The 25,742-nt window shown below is 35.5% G+C and overlaps 1 protein-coding gene across 17 annotated transcripts in view; it reads left to right on the plus strand.

The window, feature by feature from the left end:
• The window catches only part of LOC105491971 (multiple C2 and transmembrane domain containing 1), a 598,621-nt gene that overhangs the window by 375,053 nt on the left and 197,826 nt on the right, over positions 1 to 25,742 (plus strand). For 8 of the 17 annotated variants that reach the window (XM_071097827.1, XM_071097828.1, XM_071097831.1 and 5 more), the window contains 4 exons: positions 3,894 to 3,953; positions 9,622 to 9,699; positions 14,945 to 15,115; positions 18,682 to 18,812. In XM_071097827.1, the coding sequence (XP_070953928.1) occupies positions 3,894 to 3,953; positions 9,622 to 9,699; positions 14,945 to 15,115; positions 18,682 to 18,812 (440 nt within the window). The remainder of the gene's footprint in view (positions 1 to 3,893; positions 3,954 to 9,621; positions 9,700 to 14,944; positions 15,116 to 18,681; positions 18,813 to 25,742) is intronic. The other 9 variants (XM_071097833.1, XM_071097836.1, XM_071097837.1 and 6 more) reach the window with 2 other exon arrangements.

Consider the following 25,742-nt stretch of genomic DNA (forward strand, 5'->3'; position numbering starts at 1 on the left):
GTGTGTGTGTGTGTGTTTTAACCTAGAATAATGAATTTACCAATGGGTAAAGGTGAGATAATAATAAACTTATGTGCTTTCAATAAATTACCTCAATTATATGAGAAATATTATTGTGATGATATAAAAACATACACATTGCAATTCATATTCTTGACAATAACAGTTTAGAATTGTTTTTCTTTCAGAAAAGTTCATCCTTTGAATAATATAATACAGACTACTGTGATAGTGTCTGATTATCATATCTTCTGTTACTTGACAGCTTATATCTTTTTTTAATAATACATCTTTTTATAAAGATTTTATTATAACCACTTAGCATAATTTTAATGAACCATAAAACACTTTATTCATTGGTTGAATGAAGCAATTTTTAATAAGACTTTTGGCAAGGAGATCGTTAATTTAAACTAGAGAACACTTACAACTCCATAAGTCTGCAGGGCGTAGTAGTTAAACCTGACAACTTGGATGACACATTAAAAATGTATCAGCGAAAACTCTAAGTGCTTTAATTTAACTAACGGTGGAGAAACAGATTAACACATCTTTAAGCATCTCACACAGTCAGCTAGACATGACGAAAAAAAGTCATTATTTAGCAACTATCAAGTTCTTTCCACAAAAACTTTATGTCCTGATAATAAATAGGTAATTTTTTTAAAGCGGCAAAAATGAAAACTCTTGGTCATAGACTTTCTCAACTATGAGTGACCAAAATGGCTTTTCTTGGGTGCCATATTTCTAGTCACTATGCATATGTCTTTGAAAAAAAATTATATGCTCGGTGTTTTTGAAGTAAACATAAAATTATTTTAAAAGATTTTTACTTTGCCATTGTTTGTACTCCAAAATCTGTATTATTTGGAAATGCTATAAAATCAACCTCATAAGCAAGACTTCTGAGATTCCAAAATGCAGCAATGAACAAATGTAAATAGCAGTGAGTATTTCTATTATCAGAGAATACCTTTTGTCCCCACCTGGTAACCAAGTCCTTAAATTTGTAGTAAGTTTACTTAAAACAGAGATTAGTATAATGTCAGTAGATATTTCATTAGCCCCACAAAATACATGGAGCTATAATTAAATTTTATGTTGAGATGGTTTTTCCTTGCTATTTTGACAATATTTCCCCAAAGGCATAAAATAAATTTTTTTATATATTGTAATTCATAGCTACAGGGATTTGCTGTGACAATGGCATTACATTTATTTGACTGCTCTTGTTGGCATAATGTTGTGGATTCTTCTGGAGCACATCTGGATGAGTTGGTACAAAGTGAAAGGACAAAATGTAATCTCAGTGAAAGGATGAATTCCACAGTGCTTGTGTTTCAGGTCTAGGATGTTTATTGGCCTTCACATTGGTGGCATGTGTTACCAAGTGAGTCGGCCAGTTTCTTAAGATCCTTCCTGGACCGATTAAAAGGGGAGAACTAATATAACTGGGTTCCAGGATAACAGAACTAAGGGCTGCTGTGCAGATTACATGGCCTTTTAATTTAACAAGATAGATAGACGGAAGGATGAATGAACAGATGGATGGATAGACAGATGGACAGTTATTAAATTGAGTGAAACTGGGAGAGATTTGTTGGTCTTAAGGGACCCTAAATGTATACAGTGAAACGATTTATAATTTTGTCAGGATCCTGGCTCCAAAGCCCTAGTTAACATAACAATTGATAAGCTTAGTCAATACCGTGAGGCATCCTTATTGTTAGGATGGAAGCATCCAAGAGCCATGGCTTTGATGAACAGTGATTGCAATCTGACCAGGAAAGTTTATATAAATGATTTGTTTGTGTATTTATTTATTTTTTAATCTCTTAAGTGGCCAAAATAGTATTGATAAAAGGAAATTGAGTTCCTATGAAAGCATGCTTTTGTAATCAGGAATGCTAGCTGACTTGACTCTTACATTTGAATATCAGGCTTCACAATTTCAAATCAATTGTGAAGGTTTTGAGTTTTGAAGAATTGCCAAATTATAATAGTATGTGTTACGTTTAAAGCTCTGTACACGTTAAGACTAATTTTAAAGTATCACTTTTTATAAAAACTTCTTGACTAATCCTTATTCCATCTGATAAAAAAGACTTTAAAGATTTCTGTGATTTATGAAGGCTGAAAAAAATCACATTATATTCATTTATTAGAAAAAAATAAACCATCCTTTAGTTTTATTTCCCTGTGGAAAAAAAATTTATTTTCTAGATTTTTTAGTCTAAAATTTGTTTAATATTTAGATTCATAATTAGATTTTTTATCTTTGAGGAGAAATTTTCTTAGTGTATGTTAGATTTTTAGAGGCAAAACCAGAAATAAATAAGATATTCCCAATGCATCTTACTACTTTTATAAATTAGAAATCTTAGTAGAAACAGTTTAACAATTCATCTTTCAGAATAGCTTCAATAATTTCCCATTATCAATTGATATTTCTGTTTTTTGTTCTGTTTCCCTTTGCTGGTACTTTTTACTTTTAGCAATTTTAAAATGTCACTTTGCCTCACTTAGTCTCGTTTTGGTGAAGACTGAAGCGTAACTAAATATCTACAATTATGCTTTAAGATAAGTTTTCTCTGGAATTCATGAATAGTTTGTGCTCTTCTTCTTGTTCTCTGTAATACAATCACCACTTCTGTTTAGGACTCATTTTGTAATGCCAGGTGTCTTCGTATTGTTGTTGTAGTTGTTGTTATTGTTATTATCATTAGACTCTAGTGAAAGGAGGGCTTTGGCTGGTCTGCTGTAAATGGCAAAGGGGTCCACAAGAAAATTAAATTGCTCCTCTGAAATAAAGGCCTAAATTTGCATGAGAACATGGATTGTAAAATGAAATATAAATTTTATCTGGTGAATGACAAAAGTAATTAAGCATGGCACGAAAAGCACAGCCTGGCAACTTCCGTGGATCTAAATGTGGCTAATATTTTTGTTTCTCAAATTTTAAAAGAGAAGCCTAAGTCCTAAATCTTGATCATCATAAATCCCACCTCACCTCCAAAATCTTAATTGCTAACACAAAATCATAGAACAATCAAGGAAGTTGCAAAAGTGCTTCCTCTTTATCACAGTATCAACTATTGATACTTTCCCGTAACTGTCATCAGTTTACTGAAACTTTATCATAACTGACACCTAGAGACAGAATGCAAAGTTTTAATGTTTATGGGAAGCATGTAATTTAGATATTCTATTTAAAAATGGATAGCTATTTTTTTTATTTCCCAAAGTTGAATTGGTTTCCTTTATAAAAGTCTGAGGATTAAGTAATAAACTATTCTACTTGAATCCACTGCATTGCTTTTAGTCCAATAGCCAACTCTCTCGGTATTCATTTCTTTTTAAAATTATGGTCAGGGAACTTCAGTTAACTAAGTCACTTATTATATTTGTTAATTGTATTATAAAATTTGGATTTTTTTTGTAAAAATTTAAACCAAATTTGACTAGGTGCATGTTTATAAATAAGATTTCTGCAGTCATTCTTTAAAAATGCTCTGAAGTTCTATGGTTAACACAATTGTTTTGTTAAAAGGAATAAATACCTGCTTTACTTTAAAATCTTAAAATATGCTTAAACAGTCAACTTTCTATAATAAACCATCAGACTCTATAATATATTAATGAATAATTAAGAATAAAAAGGTAAGTAGACTCTTAAAAAATTACACAAATAATCCTCTCTAAACTTTACTACCACAAAAATTTTAACTTATTCAAGGGAAGAAACTTACAGTTTCTAAATATGCCAAGTATCTTTAGGATATACAATTTTTGGTTTTTTTATTTGCTTTGATTTTATTTGTTTGGATTTACAATACTAATTAAGTATTCTCAAAAATGTCTCAAAATGTAGCTAAATATTTGTTTGTTTTTAGGAACTTTCAGAAAATGAAGTGGTTGGATCTTATTTCTCTGTGAAGTCTCTCTTTTGGAGGGTAATGTCTAAATCCTTTTTGTTAATATTCTTGATTTTTGGTTTTGGATAGCAATTTTGAAAGTTAAATGGCAATTAAGAGTTTCACTTTTTAAGATAGGCTTCCAGATAGATGTATTCATTTGCCTTCTTTATTATCTTCTAAGTCATCTAGGTAACTAACACTTTTATTTCTACACTTGTAAAAATTAAGAACTTCATAAATTGAACATATTTCTTTGAAGTCACTTTATGAAACCAAGTTTATTCCAAATTCTGAGAAGCTAGAGTCTCAGGGACTCTCTGGGAATATAATAGTGCCATCTAGAAGGTCCATGAGGGCTCTTTCTTTCCTCTCATGTAAAATGAGACTAGAATTTTCTGCTCCATTTCTGTTCGAGAAAAATATTTACTTCTGTTACAGTGATCTATACTAGAATTCTGTCCTAGATATATACTAATTAGTGCTCTTTCTTTGAAAATAAATCCTATAATTTAGAAAACAGCAACTCTTTTGATTTAAATAAAGACAAAATGATGATTCACAGATAACTTGTTTTAAATGTCATTTCAATTTAACTTACTCTTTGATGTTTAAAGTATAATAGCCTCATAATGACCATCCATTTCTTTCTCTGTTCTAATTCTGCATTATGCACAGCACAATTTATTACTAATGCACTTACTGCTTTCCTTTGAGAATGTTCCTCTTTCTTTGAAAATTCACACTTGGTATATGCTTAATGTAACAATAGATATTGCAACGAAAATGCTACACTCTTAGGGCCTGGCCATTTTCCTTTCTTGGCTCTCAAACTGTTCATGATTGAAAACTACCTTTTTTTCTTTAGAACTTTAGTATTTGCTATAGTGTCTCTTAAGTAGACTGGCAGGTACCAGATTAAGTCATGTGTTGACCAGTGAGCAAGTATAAGCTACATTTATTCATCCTTACCAGCTTGAATGCACACACACTTTTTTTTTTTTTTTTGTAGCTTTTTATTGTTGTGAGTTTATTTTAGTAATTACACCCTCTTCATTTACACTGTATGGCTGCCTTCACTGAAGTTACTCTGTACTTTGCTGAAATAATAATTCCTCTTATATGTTCATGCATTGTCCCGGAACACACAGAATTAGTGCTTTTAAATTGTTCCATGACTTTAAATGACGGCTTTATCCAAAAACTATTTCACTGGCCGGGCCCGGTGGCTCATGCCTGTAATCCCAGCACTTTGGGAGGCTGAGGCGGGTGGATCACCTGAGGTCAGGAGTTTGAGACCAGCCTGACCAACAGGGCAAAACCCCGTCTCTACTAAATACAAAAAATTAGCCAGGCATGGTGGCGCATGCATGTAATCCCAGCTACTCGGGAGGCTGAGGCAGGAGAATTGCTTGAACCCAGGAGGAGGAGGTTGTAGTGAGCTAAGATTGTGCCATTGCATGCCAGCCCGGGCAACAAGAGCAAACCTCTGTTTTGAAAAAAAAAGGGAAATGGCACACTTCTTCAGAGTAGACTTTGAGGGTGCTCTGGGTTGAACTTGTTCTATGTGCAGCAAATGTGCACACTGGTCATTGTGAATGAAGATTTGTCACCAGGACCAGCTTCATAATTAATAGTTTTTCAAGTGTTTCCCTTTCAAGTGGCACTCTCAAGATCTTCTTTGCTACTTCCAAGTTTTCCACTTATCAGTACTTTCCATTTGGTTGTTTTCATCCTCAAATATTCTTTAATAACCTTTCTCAATCTCTTGAACTCTTTGATCCTAGAATAACAAATGTGCAACTTTAAAAATAAGCAAGCTTCCTTGTATCCAAGGCCTGGTGGTAATGTCTTCTCTGGGCCTATGACAATGAACAGTTGACAAATGACTTGAGTCATACAGGCAGAACCTTTAGGGGTCATCTGTTTTACCAATGAGGAAAGTGAGGCCCATCAAACTGATGTCATTGCCTTGAGGTACCCAGATGGCATGATCAGAAACAATATTTCTCTCTCTCTGAATGCCATACAAATAAATGTTTTGAAGAACTTTGAAGAGCAGTAGAGTCCCTCTTTGAGTTTATGATGAATAAAGATACTTCGTATAAATAAAGCTGTTCCTTAACCTGTTATTTTTGATTGACACTCTTTCAAATTCTTCTTGCATTATTTGACCCTTTTCTTCAGCAGCTGTGTTAGCCACCAATGGATGGATATGTTTAAGAGCCATGAGACTGATGTGTCTGATATGCCATTTACAAAATCAGAAAATCAGTGACCAAGCCTACTTTGAGTATTGTCTTCCATAGTCACATTCAAAGGTCACTCTGGTAACTAATTGACCCCATTGCTCTTTACCCAAGCAATATTGTTATTCTGATGAACTTTTAGAGGAGATATATATGAAAGGAGGTTATCCAGGGACATTTTCAGATATGCAAACTATCTAAATAGCTCAGATAAAATCTTGCATGAAGAGTATACATGTGCTTTGTGGGTTAAGCAGGATGTGATTTAAAATAAATTCCTATCAGGATTTATACAGATCAATGCATGTGTCCAAGAGATAGCAACTGATTTACACTGAGTGAAACTACATCCTAGTAAAAACTTGCTCAGCTGGAACATCAGTGCTACTTGCTATATCTTAATTTTCCTGAGAGCAAAATAATGGAAAGAAAAGACTGTGCACGGGGATAGTCTAATTGTCCGAAAGCATAATATTTGTTATTCATCAAAACACTATCTTAGGATAAAAAATATTAAGCGGTGGATATGACAATTACCATGTTTCTCATGAAAACAATAAAAATTATGAGAATCAAGTTAAGTAAAAATTGTATTAAAGACTAACTTCCCACTTAAAGGTGGTAACTTAGTGCAGTGTTTTCAAATATTTAGCATGCTGACGTTTCTTTTTAGTTACCTCCATTGAGTGGACTTACAGACTCTGGTAAAAGAATTAATTGAACAAACCACCTTACAAGAACATTGCAGTGAATCAAAGATAAATTTAAATATTTTTTAAGTGGAAAAGGCTGGAACATGCCAAGATACTTCATATAAAAATCAAGAAAAGGGTCACAATGGGCAAAGAAGAGTACCTAGAAAAATACAAAGCAATTTAGAAGTTATGTCAGAGTACCGCCTTCTGGTCAGGTCAAGCAAAAGTGTGTCTGAAGGAAGATTGAAGGCTAAGGAGAAGAGTTATTGACTTTTTAAAACAAGAATGGAATCCTGTACTGAAGCACTTACATGCTGAACAACTCGACCATAGATAACATCCACCCAAGATGATTTCAGGAATTATCTCCATTTTTAAGTATGATGTTATTTATACTCAAAAATACGTGTAACTTTTAATTAACAGTCTCAAAAACAAAAACAAAAACAAACAAACAAAAAAACCACAGGTCTCTATAAGGCAAGCCCAAGACTATTATTCCTTTCCCATATTATTGCTAGAAATTTGTAGATTATTTCAGCAAGCCAAAAAGATTACAATATATATGATGATTTTCTATTTGTATGTATTTTCAAACAAATGTAGTAAAAGCTTTAAAACTTTTCTTTGGCCACGATTAAAGTTAGAGAGGATAGTTAAAACATCTTAAGTAAACGTAAAGAACTTCCTGGCACCATAAATTGTATCAAGAAGCAATGGAAATATAAAAGAAAGTTTAAGGATTAAAAACCAGCAGAATTTCGCTAAGGATTATGGTGCCAGTAAATCATCTTCTAAGAAAAAAAGGATCAAAGCTTTATTATAAGATGAGACACTTCAGACTGGGCTGGACAAAGCACCGAGAGGGTTTTCTGTAAAAGCAATCCTACCTTGAGAGGATGGATGGATGGCAGAACAAATGCACTTGTTGGACTTCATCATCCAGGTGCAATTCACTCGAATAAACTCAGCAGGAAAAGGAAAAGATAGAACAGGCCTGTGTCTGGGATTGAGCTAATTGCTCCACACTCGTCTTTGCAGCACAAAACAGTCATTCTAGGCTGTCATTATCTCTTCTTTGTAGTGTCTCGGGGATCATTTGATTAAATAAAAGCACATGCACCCTGTGCTGAAAATAGAAGAAAGAGCTGATTCCACACATGGCTTATTGTAAACACATAAGCAATGTCTTTCACTCCCTATTTCAGTGTCTGGGTCTCATTTGGAAGGATTAGGTTGTACAAAGGTAATAAAATCCAGGATAACAAAAGCCAAGGATTATTTGTACCTATCAGGGAAGGGGATTGGTTTAACTGTGTTCCCTTAGTCTCATATTAAGTCTAAACAGATTTTTTTTTATTTTGATCTATTTTTAAATCAAGATTTAGAAAAATAAAATATCTCATTGTTAGTGATCCATCTTTTCAAGGAATGGAATTACTAAACTTTTTAACTAGAACTGGAATATAGAAATGCTCCCAATTTAGATGCGAGATTCTATGACTTCACCACCTTACTAGCAGACATTAAACTATAGTTTATTATAAAGTGAATAACATATGCTGGGGTTATTACCACCCACCTACTCTTACTTCCTCTAATCCCTTGATTAGCCTTTCTTGATAATCTATAACCAAGGATACATTTCACCTAAGTGACAGGCAAAGTATTTTGAAAACTTCTGTACCAATTAATTTCTTTTGTTGTACCATGAATTTCTTAGTCTCTGTCAAAAAAAGGGAAATATAGGTGGGTGGAGGTGGAAATCATGGATTAGGTCTCAGCAACTCTAGATTCAAATCTCAGCCTTGCCAATCTCTAGTCATTTGGCTTTGAGTGGGGTACTTATCTTCTCTATGCCTCAGTTTATTTACCTTAAAATAAGATTCCTGTCATGAAAAACACTGGAATGTGAAAACAGCAGCATGTAATAGCTGCACAATAAATGTTCCTTTCTTTCTGTGTGATTTAATCCACCTTTCCGACTGCCCTAATCCAGTCTTCTCTGTTGATGTTATTAAGACTGACGACTCTAATCTCATCATAATACTATTGTTAAGAAACTTTCTTTAACTGCTCCAGAAGACCTGTAATATGAACTTTCAGTCCCACCATGATAACTTCCCCCCAGGAGTTCCTGTTCAGCTGTATCTGTCTTAATCCATCTTTTGCTACTCTTGGTCTTGGTAGTGAAGGGATCTTTGAGTTACTTTTTCATAGCAAAGGCAGGAAAGTGAGGCGTCATGTGGGACAAAATTTCCCTATTAGTTTAGAGATACTTCTTTAATCATTACAAAAGATTTATATGTGGGATGCAGGGTTAATATGATCTTATTTATTGCCTATTCATATCACATTTATTTTTCTGAAAGCAAATCACTATTCCGACCTTTTGAAGCAGCAGACTTGGAAACAATTATTCTTTTCATGATTTCTCTTGCTATAGTTATTTTCTCTGATACACCTATTAACAAAAACCTGAAATCACTTAATTAGGCTCTATTACTATATGATCTCTGGGTTTCATTTCCTTGACCACTGCAGCATCATTCTACTAAAGAAAATAGTGGCTGGAAATTTAGAGTTGCATTGACATTTATCTTCATTGTGCTATAAGACATTTTCTGACAGTGACTTAAGAAGCAAATACAAATTTTCTCAAATAATGTTTTCTGAAGAGTAATTCAAACTGCTGATCAAAATGAGGGGTTGAGAATGGTGCAAACCTTCCCCGTACAGCTCTGATCATTCATTTCCATCCAGACGTGCGGCAGGCCAGCTCTTCCTGTCCTGGGCTTCTGCAAAGCAGAGCTTCAGAGTCCTTATTGCAAAAATGCACAAGTAAGTTCAACCATTCAGTTCATTTATTTTTTTCTGAGCTTGCATGAGCTGTGATTTCTGAGAGCCAACTTACTGTACTGAAAACCCATTCCCTATACTAACCTATTTTGTACATAGGAAAAGGAATTGTAATCTTAATTTTTTTCAAGGAATAATATAACTAACACTTTCTTTAAATTGCCAGCTCATTTGTTCTAAAATCTTACTAAAGATACCTGTTATGGACTAATTGCTTCATGCTTTGAAATCTGTATTGTTAACTGGTGTCTTGATATTCTTTATTAATTATGAACTTGGATGAATATTCTTATGAAAGTGGATCCTAAACTTTGGATGGGTGAGAATCACATTGGGCATGTGCTGAAATACAGACATGGCTCTACTCCATAAGAACTGAGTCACATCTCAGAGAATCATGCAATTCCAGCAAATTGACTGCTAGAATTTGAGAACAACTACCTTACAAGTTCAAGGATTATTCTTTCCTTTTAAGGACTTTGTTTTTGTTCTTTGCTTTGAAGAACTAGGTTGGTTTTTTTCTTTTTAGTCTTCTTGCCTTTTTTCTTGTCCCCCTCAACAAGACTTCTAATTCAACAAGGACCTAGTTGAGAGCATTACCTTAGAAAACTAAGTACCAACTGCAATATGCAAATTTTATTGAATGTTATTTTGGATTTGTTTAATACTCTTTGCCCTTTAGGTGCTCAATAAGTGATTTTGGTGGACTATCAACACTTCAATAAATATGTGTTATTTAGATATATTTATGAGAAAAATAACAAAGGAAGAAAAGAAGCACAGCTTTTCATAATTGTTCAGTAGGGTCCTGCTTCTCTTTTTAAATACCCTAGATATCTAGACCAATATGTTTCCTAATCAGAACTAAAAAAGGACTTTAAATAGTATAAATAATATTAATGTTAATTTTTACAATTGTATTAATAGTTATTAGAACATAGAGAAGCCAGTGTGCATGCTCCACATAACTTTCAAAGCAAGGATTCTCACACCTGAGTGTGTATCAGAATCACCTGGCGGGCTGGTTAAACCAGAATGCCTGGCTCCACTCCCAGAGTTTCTGATGCTGTTAGTCTGGATGGGGTCAGAGGATTCTAGTTTCTAAAAAGTTCCCAGGTGACATCAATGCCACTGGTGTGTGGACCACATATTTGAGAGATTTACTGTACAGAGGAAGGAAACTTTTTAAACAGAGCAGCAAGTGACTCCGAAGATACCTTGGAGAGCATCAGAATTCCATAGTTTGCAAAGTTTCTTTTTGCTGTGGTATTCTGCCCATCCTCACGCCTTCAATGAGCTCCCCAGAACTTTGATTTTACAAATAAGTAAGAGTAATAAATGACTATCTTGAGCAAGCTAAATCTTCATTGTTGATGGAGTGTACTTCCTTCTCTGTAGGCCCCTGAACACACAACCTCCCTCCACCCGTAGATACACACAGAAAAGGGTTGTTAGTACACTTGGGGCCCTGGAGTACAGTCTTGACAAATCAAAGATAAGAAAATTGAGTCCCAGAGAGAGAGATAAACATGCCCAAGTTATATAGCCAGAAATTGCTAGGAATATGTGAGTGAACATTTATGTTCCATGCTTCTCTCTTCTGCTTTTGATAGCCTATGTTTATATCTTTTACCTTTACCTGTAATTTTATTTCAAGTCTCACTTCTTCACGCATAGACTAAATATTTAGCAGTTTCATGACTATGCAGTTGCTCAATAAAATCTACAGTTGAATTATGGAGTTTCTTTGTAGAGAAGTACCATTGTGAACAAAAATTATTGAAGAAGAAAACATCACTGAAAAAATATCTGATTAGAATATCTTTGAAACTTTTTTATTTCTTCTTCTCAGCCTTATGCACAGGTCCCCATAATTACCATACCCATTAGCCCTGTTTTTATGAAGAAATGTTCTCTTTCTTCCTCCCACTTAGCTCCCCAAGTTGTTTTGGAAATGTTCTTCTGGGTTATAGAACAGCATTTCACAGCAACTAATAGCAGTAGGTAAAGTCTCTATTATGTTCATTTTATTTCTGTGAAAGCATAAAGGACCCCATGGAAAATGGAATCTTTTGTCCTCCTGTGAGCTTTACATGAGAATATGAACTTGACTTACAGAGTGAAAATGGCTTTTCTCCCCCTCACTCTGTAAGTCAAGTTCATGTTCTCATGTTAAAAAAAAATGATAGGCCGGGCGCGGTGGCTCATGCCTATAATCCCAGCACTTTGGGAGGCCGAGACGAGCGGATCACGAGGTCAGGAGATCGAGACCATCCTGGCTAACACGGTGAAACCCCGTCTCTACTAAAAATACATTTAAAAAAAAATTAGCTGGGTGTGGTGGCGGGCGCCTGTAGTCCCAGCTACACGGGAGGCTGAGGCAGGAGAATGGTGTGAACCCGGGAAGCGGAGCTTGCAGTGAGTGGAGATCACGCCACTGCACCCCAGCCTGGGCGATAGAGCAAGACTCCGTCTCAAAAAAAAAAAAAAAAAAAAAAGATAATAAAAAATAAAAAAATAAAAACCAGAAAACAAAACGAAAGGAGGATCAAGCAAGAAAAGCACTATTTTAGACATGGCACTGTTAAAGAAACTTACTTCGCCTTGCTAATTGAAGACGCTGTGTAACCTAACTTCTACCCAACTACTATTTGACTGCTTCTACAGAGCACATAGAAAAATGGCATTAAGTATATTCTTCAACAAGCTGAAATATTATAAATATAAACACATGTGGTCATATAATAGAAAAGTAAAAGGCAGTTTCATAAATTAGCCATGTGCTCACCACTTAACTGGAGAGTATCCTTTGAAAACATTTTGTTTAAATCATGATTACCTTTTAACCTATGAGAGAATCTCCACCCTAAACACTTGTATTGGGGAAGCTCAGGAATAAAGATGAGAAATATTGGGGTTCTAGTCACACATCTACCATTTATGAGCACAACCACTCTGAGTTCCATCAGTAAAATGGGGCTAAGAAGCCTTGCCTTCTGACCTCATGGGGTTTTTGTGGGAACCAAACGTTGTGATATAGACAAGTACATTTTTAAATTCTAAAGCTCTGTATTAGTTGGCAGCTATTAACTCCTTGATCTTTTCTAAAATAATTACTTCTTCTTGCTTGCTACAACATTTGTTTTCTTTGGTTCCTCCTTTGCTACTCATATTCCTTAAAAAAGTTTCCAGTCCAAAGTTTAAAACCCGATTCCCTAGAGTCTGCTGTTAGAGGCAGCAGAAGTGGTCAAACCAAGTAGTCATACACCAAAATCTGTGACTGGATTATATAATAATAAGTTGCATGAAATCTTAGAACTAAAACAAAGACCTTAGCCATAACTGGGTGCAACAAATTCTAAACAATTACTTTCATCTGAGAAATCCTCTGTTCATCAAAATCCAATGTGGAAATTCAATATATGGAACAGACGGGAGCAGTGGGGCTCCAGCTGAAGGGGGCATGGAGTTCTGCAGAACTTGTAGGTGCTCCATGAAGTCTCCTTTACACTTCAGATCACATTTGAATGCTGCTTTTGAAGCTCACAGGGATGAAGAGTGTGTAGACAAAGGTCTGCATTGATATTCATAGGGCAGAGCCACCAGGCAAGGTTCAAAATGTGCTGTGTTCAACAAGGCAGGAAAATATGCAATGGGATTTTCAAAGATTTTCATTGAAATGTTCAAGTATTAGAAGTATTATCTTTTGGAGAATGTAGTTTTCATTTTCCTAATAGAAGCACTGTGAAATGATGACGATAAAAATACCGATGGCGTTGCTCTGGTATGGAAAAAGGTAGGAAGTCAAAGTGGGAGGGAGAGTTATACAAAATAGACTGTAACTTTGTAACATTAATGTAGACAGGATTAGGTAGAAAGTAATGCTAATCCATAATTTAGAAGTGTACTTTGAGGTTGAGAGGAACGTCGAATTTCTTCATGAAATGACTATAAGTAGAAAAAATATGTTTGATAATATGAAAGAAACCATTTTTATAGTACTGCTTGATGTTGAATCCAGATTGAAGATGTTTTCACATTTAGTTACTTTCTATGGCTTGTTTTATGTCCTTTTTGGTTTAAAGAGATTATATGGCCATTTTTAGTAGACTTGCCAATTTTAATAAAAGTCTAAGCCAGGTGTGGTGGCTCATGCCTATAATCCCAGCACTTTGGGAGTCTGAGGCAGGAGGATCACTTGAAGCTAGGAGTTCAAAGCTGCAGTGAGCTATGATCATGCCACTGCACTCCAGCCTGGTCAAGCAAGCAAGACCCTTTCTCTAAAAACAAAACCAAACAAATGAAATGAAAATAAAAACTAAAAATTAGCTGGGTGCAGTGGTGCATGCCTGAGGCTGCTACTTGGGAGGCTGATATAGGAGGATCACTTGAGCCCAAGAGTTTGAGGTTATAGTCAGCTATGTCCACACCCCTGCACTCCAGCCTGAGTGACAGAGCAAGACTCTGTTTCTAAACAAACAAACAAAAAAAGAATATTAAAAGTAATTAAAGAAAACGTTCAGATACTAAAATGTAAAATAAATCCAGAAACATACTTGCCAATATAAATCACAGTGTAACTTTAAACATTTTAAATATTTGTGATGAAAGTTTTAGGTATAAGCAAGACATCTTAGATGGGCGTATTGATTTTGTTTTCTATTTTGTGGTAACTTAAATTGTCCTTTAGTAATCTGAAGCTCAATAATCTCCAAATGTGGCAAGAAAGAAGTTTTTAAACTATCTGAATAGCACTTGCAACTAATCTTCCAATTAAAAACCACCCCTAAAATATGTTTATAACATAAACAAAGAGATCTTCAAAAACCACAAATAGTTTAAAAATTAAATGCCACAGTATGAATGAGGCCTTTGATATTTCTAACATTTATTGTATATATATTTTGGTATAAGCCTATTTGGCACACATGCAAATATTCTCTGATATTCTTGAAGTATCTACATCATGTTAATCTTAAGAATTGAAAAGCTAGGCTGTATTTTGAACACTCAACTCTTTTACATAACAAATTTATCATGAGATGATAGTTTCATAATTTATTAATTTTATAATTAATAAACAATAATTCATAATTATTTTAATTTTAAAAATTATAATTGTCTAGCCTTTATTTTTTGAAGAATCATAACAGGAGAAAAGGTAATGCCAAAATGAGGTATTTGGGTTTAAAACACAATAACCTAACTCAATTTCATTTGCCAAAAGTTTCAGACCCAAAGTTTACGCCTATCAGACCTACACAGAAAATCACATCTTTGGAGAGGAATAGTCAGCATCACCTTGATTGAAGGGAGAGACCTCAAGGCCATGGATTCCAATGGGTTGAGCGATCCCTACGTGAAGTTCCGGCTTGGGCATCAGAAGTACAAGAGCAAGGTAACCATATCTCTGTTGTGTTCCTGTCAATATTTGGAAGGCGTTGATTGGTTAATAGCCCTGGTTTAGGAGATGAAACCACTAGATAATTTTTTAAATGCTTAACAAACTTTTTTAAACAACATGTCAGCAAACAAGACCAATAATTGTATAGCATTTTTTCATTCAGGTACTAGGTGACCTCATGTAAACTACTTGTCTGTGTCCCAATTTCTTCATCTACAACATAGGAATAATAGTTGGAACTATCTCCTGGCATAGCTCTGAGGATTAAAACAGTAACAGCCACCCAGAAAACACATAGTTCATGCCTGGCACATAAAGTACTCAGAGTGTGGCTTTTTTTTTCTTTTTTTTGATGGAGTCTCGCTCTGTCACCAGGCTGGAGCGTGGAGTGCAGTGGCACGATCTTGGCTCACTGCAACTTCCGCCTACTGGGTTCAAGCAATTCTTCTGTCTCAGCCTCCCGAGTAGCTGGGACTGCAGGTGTGCACCACCACGCCCAGCTAATTTTTGTATTCTTAGTAGAGACAGCATTTCACTATGTTGCCCAGGATGGTCTCAATCTCCTGACCTCGTGATCCACCCGCCTCAGCCTCCCAAGAGTGTAGCTTTTAACATTATTACAACTAGTGCTAATATCAGTATTACAAATAGCATTATTTTACATGCCATAAAAATCTTCATACATTACTCTTAGACACTTTATCCAACCTGAATTGTACCAATGCAAATAGCAAATTTTAAAATTTATTAGAACAAATTGCTTTGTCTCTCCATATCTTAGTTTTCCCATCTGTAAAAATGAGAGTTAAAATAATGCCTACCTAACAGAGTTACTGAGATTAAATGAATCTACGTTAGTTATGCATTTAAAGGGCTTAGAATACTTCCTTGTCCATAATGACTCAGCAAATGAAAATCGCAGAAGAGGAAGAGTAACAACAGTAGTAAGAAAGATATCATATAGTATCAATTATATTAGCAGTAATAATATATTAAACAATAATATTAGTGATATAAGTAATAATGAATAAGGGTCTAGTACTCATAGCTATATTTTTGGCACATATCTTATGTATTAGTTCATTCTCACACTTCTATAAAGAACTACCTGAGACTGGGTTACTTATGAAGAAAAGAGGTGTAACTGACTCACAGTTCTGCAAGCTGTACAGGAAGCATGGCTGGGAGGCCTCAGGAAACTTACAATCATGGCAGAAGGCAAAGTGGAATCAAGCATGTCTTTCTATGGCAGAGCGAGAGAGAGTGAAAAGGGAAGCGCCACACACCTTTAAACAACCAGATGTTGTGAGAACGCATTCACTATCGTGAGAACAGCAAGGGAGAATCCAGCCCCATGATTCAGTCATCTCCCACTAGGCCCCTCCTCCAACATGTTGGGATTGCAATACAACATGAGATTTTGGTTGATACACAGAACCAAACCATATCATCTTATCTCTGTTTTAATGAACTATGTCCTCTTTATTGGTCAGTTTTTACAGCTGTTATTCATAGACAGCTTAGGACAACTGATCATATCCATCTTGTATTAAAGATCACATTCCATTCCGATGGGCATTTATTCACCTTAGTGTCATAATTTCTATAGATTTTTGATAAACAGCCTGCTTAGGTCCCTTCCAGCCCAGGAAGTTTTCACTAGTACTTAAGGTAGTTTAGAAATATCACAGAGCCCATCATTAGCAGGCAGTGAGTACTGCTAGCAGGCTGGCTGGAGTGCCCACATGGAAAGGGAAGGCATTATATCTGACCTGAAGGAAATCATATAGGGAAGGCAATCCTAAAAGAGAAAAATGGAAATTTAGTCTGTTTAAGGCCAGATAAGTAAAGACAGACCACACCCCAAAATACCATAGGAGTTCATCTGAGCCTGATTATAAGACATTTAAATTATCATAGCCTTCATTCAGTGCCATTTTTTTTCTGCCATGGGGCTTAATAACATATATTAAAGTAGCTACTGATTCCAAAAATAGGTACCTATGACCACTTCTGTCTTGTCCTTTCTTAGTTAGCACCATTTCCATGTTCTACTAGGCTTCAAACATTACTTATTTTTATAGTTCTGCTCTTTAGGTATGAAATATGAAACCCAGCAATGGACATGTGTCTCTCTTTGCTCTTTCTTTCCTTGATCTATTGCTGATTAATTTCAGATTATGAACTTTAAAAATTGTGATTCATTTGCATTACCTTTGCATATAACATACTTCATTGCTTTCAAACTTTACATCTGAAGATCTGTCTGCCATACATTGAAAAGAGAAAAGGCCACTTCATGCCTTCCTGCTAAAAAGAAAGAACAAGGAAACAAATATGAATGTTGTTTAACCCAGTGGTGAATGGAATTTTAAAATTCCGTTCCTATCAATATAGGTTACTTTGTTCATTGATTCTACTGTACAAGATGACTTATCTGAATACTTGAAGTTACAGAATTACATTTCAGATATCTTTCTTGTATATGCAACACAAAGAGTATATCCACATATATGTATGCATACATATATACTCATGTATATTCATTTATTATTTCGCAAACATTTTTCGCATATGGTTTTGGGGGAAGAGTCCTGAAGCTTTTTTTTTTTTTGAGACAGAGTCTCGCTGTGTCGCCAGGCTGGAGTGCAGTGGCACAATCTTGGCTCACTGCAACCTCCGCCTCCCAGGTTCAAGCAATTCTCCTGCCTCAGCCTCCCCAGTAGCTGGGACTACAGGCAAGTGCCATCATGCCCAGCTAATTTTTGTACTTTTAATAGAGACGGGGTTGCACCATGTTGGCCAGAATGGTCTTGATCTCTTGACCTCGTGATCCGCCCACCTTGGCCTCACAAAGTGCTGGGATTACAGGCGTGAGTCACCGTACCCAGCCGAGTTCTGAAGCTTTAATCAAAGACTTTGAGTTAGTGTCTAAATGCTAAAACATACTGACCTTAGGTGTGTCACTTAAACTCTAGGTCTCAGCTTATCCATCTATAACATGAGATACTACATCAGTGCTGTAAGTCTAAGATAAAAGTTTGACCACCCAAAAGCTACTTGCTTTTTTGTCCTACTCTCACAGAAATTCACTGTGTGTTTTTCATGTACTCAAGTCAGTATTCCAATGTGTATGGCAAGTAAGAAAAAAAACACTCTGAAAATCCTCATCCTCTTTTATTATGAGATGACTGACTATGAGTTATATTTTAATGTATTAACTATGATTATGTAAAATATTGCCAGTATCCGAGTGAGCTATTTCTTTCATAGATTATTACCTCTTATACATAGTTTATATATCTTATCTGCTACTTAAGATAATCAAAGGATATCTTTTGATTTTCAGTACACATCCATTAAGGTCCATTCAGGTACTACTCAGTAAGGATGCTGGAGATCGAATGAGTCATTTCCATTATTTCTATAATCTTTTTTTCAAATAGCACACAGCATGCTTTTCTAGATACTATAGTACCAAAAGTTTGATTTAGTGTCTCAGGTTGAAATTTTTTTTTTAAAGCTGCTAGCAATATGACAATAATGATTTTTTTTTCCAGATTATGCCAAAAACGTTGAATCCTCAGTGGAGGGAACAATTTGATTTTCACCTTTATGAAGAAAGAGGAGGAATCATTGATATCACTGCATGGGACAAAGATGCTGGGAAAAGGGATGATTTTATTGGCAGGTTTGTGCAATTTGTAACTTTTGGTTCACCCCTAGAGCATTTTTATTAAAAGAATATTTGCTGTAAGCCTGTTATTGTAAATGATCTTTACCGTTTTGAAGAAGGGGACTTTACCATGGTAGGGCAATGCTCGGATGAACTGAAAAATAGATTCAAAAATTGACCAGTAGGTGGCGGTTTTGGCCAGTTGATGGACACGGGCTATCTGAATTTGATATCCGTGAATTTTCTCCAGATGTCAAAGTTATGGGAGTTGAAAAAGAGGAATTTCATCTGATATAAGATACATAAAGGAACAAAGAGCATATTCATAGTCTGTAAAGTGATCTAAAATAATATTTATTTTCATAAAGCATACTATCACCATAAAATGCATTATTTTCTACAGCGCCCTACAAAGTAGACAATACTTCTAATCTCCTTGGAGTTCATAAATCCGTAAAGAGTTCCCAAGTTTTAGTGTAGGAAGCATGTAAGTGAGGCAGATCCATGTTAATCTGATAACACAGTAAAGAAAGGAGTATTTTGAGGCTTACATGACATTTTTCCACAAAGTCAGGGTTATTTTGAGTGACCACTTGAATCATATGAATCGTTTTCTTATTTTAAAGCCTATGTTTATATTTTTTGATAGTAATATATGTGTCTTTGTAGCAAAACACATTGAAACATGCCAATATTGAAATAAAGTGTGGTGTACCGAAAAATTTGTTAATTTTTTAAATAAAAAAAAAATTCTTTCCTCACTGTAGCTTACATGAAATTCCAAGTCTTTAAACATACAGCCTGAAGAAAATTTATACATCCTAAGAGTAAAATAAATTATACTCTGGAAAAGTAAGAACAGGAATCCAGTCCAACATATTTGTCTCTTGATTTTTTTATGATGCAGTTATATATGTATCGTCTTCTTCATAGGATTATATAGTGAGCGGTCAAAAATGAGCTTCAGGCAGCCTTTACTATTTTACTTGTAAAGTGAACCTGGAAAACACCACCATAATCTAATACTACATTACATTTCAAGCCTTTTTAAAGCACAGGCCTTTATTGCACATGTTTTTCCCTTAATTAAAACACTATTTTCAGAGTTTTCTTAAAGTTTTATCTTGTTCTCTTTGGGATATACCACATCTGTTAATACATTAAATGCATTTCATTATAATTATATATCTAAGATTCTGTCTCCCTCAATAGGCCATGAGCTCTTTCGAGCAGGTACTATGTAGCTATTCCTCAAATGATGAGTTCATTTTCTTTGGTTATAATAACATTAGTTATATTTGGTGACCACAAGTTAATCAGAATGATGGGCATGTGTAACTTGCTACCTCTACCTTATTTCTTTGTATTCAAACTTTATTATCTTGGTAAAATAATGAAGATTATGCTGTAAATATACTGTCTTCCTGTATTTCTAGGTATATATTACATTCCTTCATATCCCTTCTTCTCTCTATTTTTTTGTATAATGACAGATGTTCTTTTATATATTTTTTTCCTTTGGTAAGAATTTTCCAATTTAAAAACTGAAAATTCTCAGGCCAATTGGGACTGATCATTTTCTTTTCCTCACTTAATAACATTATGAGTTCTTCAAGGGCAGACATGGTTGACAGAGGGGTGGACCTAACTATCTCACTTCACCTTGTTCCTAAAGGTTTTTCATATTTTGGCTAATTTTTGAGAAAACAGTGACAAATTGCTGGATGGAAGATCAGAGGGATTGTTCCAGATGCCTGTGGAGGCTTGAAAAAGAGAAGTCTACTTTCGGTCATATACCAAACTTAATTGCCTATGAAAGCAAATTAAGCCCAAAAGGCTAGAGTGAAATGAGCACAGGTATAGACAAGACAGCTCTGGAGTAGTGGTTTATACTGGTTTACACAATGAAAGGAATGAGTGTTGAATTTTGAGGTACTGAAAGATGGACAATAGAAACATGTTGCACACTCCTAAATTAGCAAGGTTGCCTTTTGCAGAAATAACTGTGATGCATCATCATTTCAAATCTTTTTGATATCCAGATAGCACTGAAAACTCTAGGTCTCTAACTTGACGCTTGTTAAATTGTTCTTTAAAAGCATCCTGCCGCTGAAAAGCAACATATTATTATACCTAAGTATCAGGCAACTGTGTTTATTTATTTGAAACTTTCATGGAAACAGTGGAGATAATACAGATTATAATAGAATTACTTAATTCCTAGAATAGTTTCAAAGACAATTGACTTACTTTCCATTTAAATTTGAGTACTCCGGGTAAAGTAACAGTCATAAAACTGTCATCATAATCTTCTGTCCTCTTTTGCAACTCTCACTGCAACATTCTGTGTCTGTGTTAATTTTGAAAGTAGAGACTATTCTAGGAATTTGCTGGAGGCTTGTGAGTAAGTTTAAAGTTGGCCATAGAGGGTGATACTATTCCTTTGATGGCTAGTAACATTTTTTAAGGGTACTGTCTAAACTGAGTCCCAAATTTGAGAACACTTGTATGGATTACATTATCTATATAAACGAGTTTATTATGCTATGGTTTATAATTGTCTATTTTATTTTCCATTTTTGGTGATATATAATGATTTTTATAATATATTTTGTAAATGCAAACTCAATAACAGAGTTTGTTTGTTTCATAATATTTAATAAGAACAAGAGTGGCTATGAATGAAAGAGCCACTTGCAAATCTGGAGTGTCAAAGAGTTAAAACTATTTTAGTACTGAACTTTACCCACTTCCATTCTTTAGTTTTTGTTTTTGTTTTTGTTTTTGAGACAGGGTCTGGATCTGTCATCCAGGCTGGAGTGCAGTGGTGTGATCTCGGCTCACTGCAACCTCCACCTCCTGGGCTCAAGCAATCCTCCCACCTCAGCCTCCCGAGTAGCTGGGACCACAGGCATGCACCACCATGCCTGGCTAATTTTTGTATTTTTGGTAGAGGCAGCGTTTTGCCATGCTGCCAAGGCTGGCCTCAAACACCTGAACTCAAACAATCCACTGGCGTCGGCCTCCTAAAGTGCTGGGATTAACAGGTGTGAGCCATTGCGCCCAGCTCCAACTTCCATTCTTACTTGAACTAATATAGTCAGGCATTTGCCCCTAGCAATCCACCAAAACTGCTCCTGTCAATGTCACCCAAGCCCACCACGTTGTTCAATTCAATGACCAGTTTTCAACCTTCGTCTAACCTGCCCCAGCAGCAGTGCTGTATTTAGCTGACCGCTTCCTTACTTTGAAACACATTTTTCACTTGCCTCCCAGGACAACGCATACTCCTTGTTTTTTTCTTACCTCACTGGATGCTCCTTCTTGTCTCCTTTGCAGGTGTTTCCTCATCCCCTCATGTAGTTCTGGAAAGCCTCAGAGCTCACTCTTTGGGCATCTTCTTCATCTGTACTGGCTCCCATGGTGACTTCATCCATTCACAAGAGCCCAGCTCCACTCCATAACTCTTCTCTGCATTCCAGATTCCTGTATTGCACTGCCTGCTTGATATCACTATGTGGAAGTCTAATAGGTTTCTCCAGTTTAGAATGTGCAAAGCTAAACTTCTAACCTCCAGTCCCACACCTCTTTCTGACTTCTGCTCTTCCTTCAGGCTTCTCTTATTTGTCGCTAACACCAAAAATCGTGGAACCATGTTTGATTCCTTTCTTTCTCTCACTCTCATCAAATCAATCAGCAACCTGATAATTTTTCTTCAAAACATATTGAGGATTCTCGGCCTCTCATCATCTCTATCATTATTATTGTAGTTGAAGCTACCATCAACTTTCTTATGGACAATAGCAACAGCCTCCTGTTCTTCCTTCCACACTTCCCCTCCCACAACAGTCTGTTTCCAATTAGCAGCCAGAGTAATATTTCTAAAACAAAAATGAAGTAACTTAACTCCTCTGTTCCAAACCCTTTAATTGTTTTGCATTGTAATCTAGGGAAAACCGAAGTCCCTTCAGTGGCCTATAAGACTTTGCACAATCTGGCCTTGTTGCTTGTCTACCATGAACTTCTGCTATTCTGCCTCTCCCCGTCCTTCACTCACTTTCAGCCAGCTGGCCTCTCTGCTGTTCCTCAAGGCATACCAGACACCCTCCCATCTCAGGACCTTTCCCTCTATCTAACTTTCTTCAGGGATCCACTCACCTGCCTTGCTTCTTCATCTTCTTTAGATCTGTGCACCAATGTCTCATCAGGGAGGTATCCATACCAAGCCTATTTAAAATTGAACCTGCTTTTCTTGGCATCCCATTCCGCTATTCTGCTCTGTTTTTCTCCATTAAAGCAGCCACCATATGGCAAACTATGCATCTCATTTATGTTATCATTTATTTTCCCTCATTAGAAGGTAAGCTCCACAAGGGCAGGGATTTTTTGAGTGTTTTGTTCACTGCAACGTACTCCATACCTAAGCAAGTATCTGGCACCAAGCACGCAGCAAATATTTCCTGGGTTTGAATATAAATCCCTGAAGCTTGATTTAACACTGGAAATTATGGCTTTTGTCAGACAAATGCTGATCTGACACCAGGCATTAATTGAAAGGCAATTAGAACAACATGACTTAGTTGAAGGTAAGAAAGTTTCAGTGTAATTGTGGAAAGATGATTGAATATAATGCAAAAGAGAATAATGAATTAGTTAAAGTATAAAAGTGTCTGAACAATCTTTATACTTCAGTAATAATAAATGGCCATGTTTGGGGAAAAAGTAGGCTGTACATTTACCAAGACACTTACTGTAACTTTTCATCATCATGATATCTACAGAGCTATCTGGTTGTAAAACTTTACACAAAAGTAAATTTACCATAAATGGAAAGAAACAATAATAATAATGCTTTACAACCTACAGGGCCCTATTATACACATTAGCTCAACACTCTGGGGTAGCAGGGATGGTTCATATTATACCAGTTTTGCAGATGCAAATAGTGAGGCTGAGGGCAGTGAAGAGGTTGCTCAGCCAGTGGGGTGATTGATCTGAGGCTCAAATCCAGAGTTTCCTTACTCTAAAGCTCATGCTTATTTCACCACACTCTTGTATTCAGCTTGTTGTCCCAGAGCCATGGGGTGCTCAGTAAAATGCCAAGTACTCGGTAAACCAACTTAGGTGATGCACACCATATTGCAAGTTTAAACGACAAATTTTACCTGTCGCTGAACTACAGTTTTCAAGTGAAGGTGAAATAATGTTAATCTGCATGTAATTATTTAACTTTCTGATCACCTGCATTTTGGCAGGCAAGACTGACTGCCCCCTTTACGATAATCAGCTAATAAATCCCCATGATTGTTACACTTTTATGCAGAGCAGTAATGTGAACAAATTGACTGCTGACAGCTGCGGTAAATTGCCAAGAATGAGTGCTGTCAGAGAACAAGTTGTTTTTCTGAACGTGCAGAATAAGTAAATCCTGTGTCATGCAATTTTATTCAGTTGGAGTTATTTGCCATCCAATATAGAAAGATTTACAGCATTATTTATTAGTGTGCAAAATGCTTGTTTATCTTTAAAGTGGTGTTGATTTGGGGTACATATATTTTAGGTTGGTGAATTGCTACTGACTTTGTTGCATTGTTCTAAGGGCCTGGGCATTTGGTGCTACCCGTGACAACCAAATGCTACCAATGTAAACTTGAGTCAAGGGCTTAAGTTTAACAAAATTCTTATTAATGGTATATGATAAGAAAAAAGTATTCTGAACTGGTAAGTTCTGGGGGAAGAAAAAATGCTTTCAAAATCTACAGCCATAAAAATAAATCTGTGGCTCTCTCTACTGCTGAGGAGAAGAGAAAGTGAGCTGTTTAGATGCACACGAATGTGCGTTCAAGTTCAGTGTGGCAAATGAGGAAAATAGCCTTTGACTTTGGATAAAAACCAAACTAATGTTTTCTTAAGGTTGAAAGTCAATGCATTTGAGCATTTGACACTCCATAGATTCTGATTTGGAATGTTTTTTATTTGTGACACCAAAACTATAATGCTTCTTTTACTTTCTACATAAATAAGAGCAGGAGAAATCCTACTGCATTATTAATCTGAAAGCACAAGGACAGCTAGCCAGAAAATTCTAAAAGGAAGAGAGGATTTTTTAAAAAAATAAAATCATTGTATTTTACTATTTTTTTTAAACTAATGATTGAGTGAAATAGTTCATTAGGGACACAGGCAATATTTAAATAAAGAATGGAGTTTGTCGTTGATTTTTGTATTGGTTTTTCATAAACTCAACTTAAACAAAATATATTAGGAATTTAATCCCTTTTCTTGCATGAGTTACTGTTTGTTCATCTAAAGATTTTCTCAGGAAGGCTGTACTGATTGTAATATTTTTAAAATAATTGGCAAAGTTCTCAAAGACAGTTTCCATACACTGCTGTAGGTACAGTGTGTAGTTTACCTTCACGTCAGTGAATAGGGAATTATAGAAGTTTGCAGAAGTATACCCAGATAAAGCAATCTCCCCAGAGACAGTTGAACAGTGACAACTTCTAACAACAGAAAGGCAATAACAGCATTTAGCGTTTTGTAATGTCAGAGAGAGAGTAAAAACCTTTGGAGAGTCATGGAACTTGAAAACACTTCAGCAGCTACATATGGAATCTTTTTAATGCAAACATTTCAAAGAGTCATGTATTATATTAATTTATAAGATGTTATATTATGCAAATGTAAAGTAGTTCTCATATATTAAGAAATCTCAAAAAGCTTCATACATGTATTATTCAATTTGATAAAAATTAAGTAAACTTGTGCTTTTTAAAAGCCCCCCCTCATAGAGGCATGTCTTCCCATTCTGAGTGTTTTATGTTTAAATGTTTTGCTAGCCATGATGGCTTCAAAATCTCTTTAGTTAGTATTTTAAGGCATAATATATACTTACACGTTCATTGTTGAAGAGAGCTGATGGAAATTTCCTCTTGATAATTT

The sequence above is a fragment of the Macaca nemestrina genome, chromosome 6 (assembly GCF_043159975.1).
Source record: "Macaca nemestrina isolate mMacNem1 chromosome 6, mMacNem.hap1, whole genome shotgun sequence".
NCBI lineage: Eukaryota > Metazoa > Chordata > Mammalia > Primates > Cercopithecidae > Macaca > Macaca nemestrina.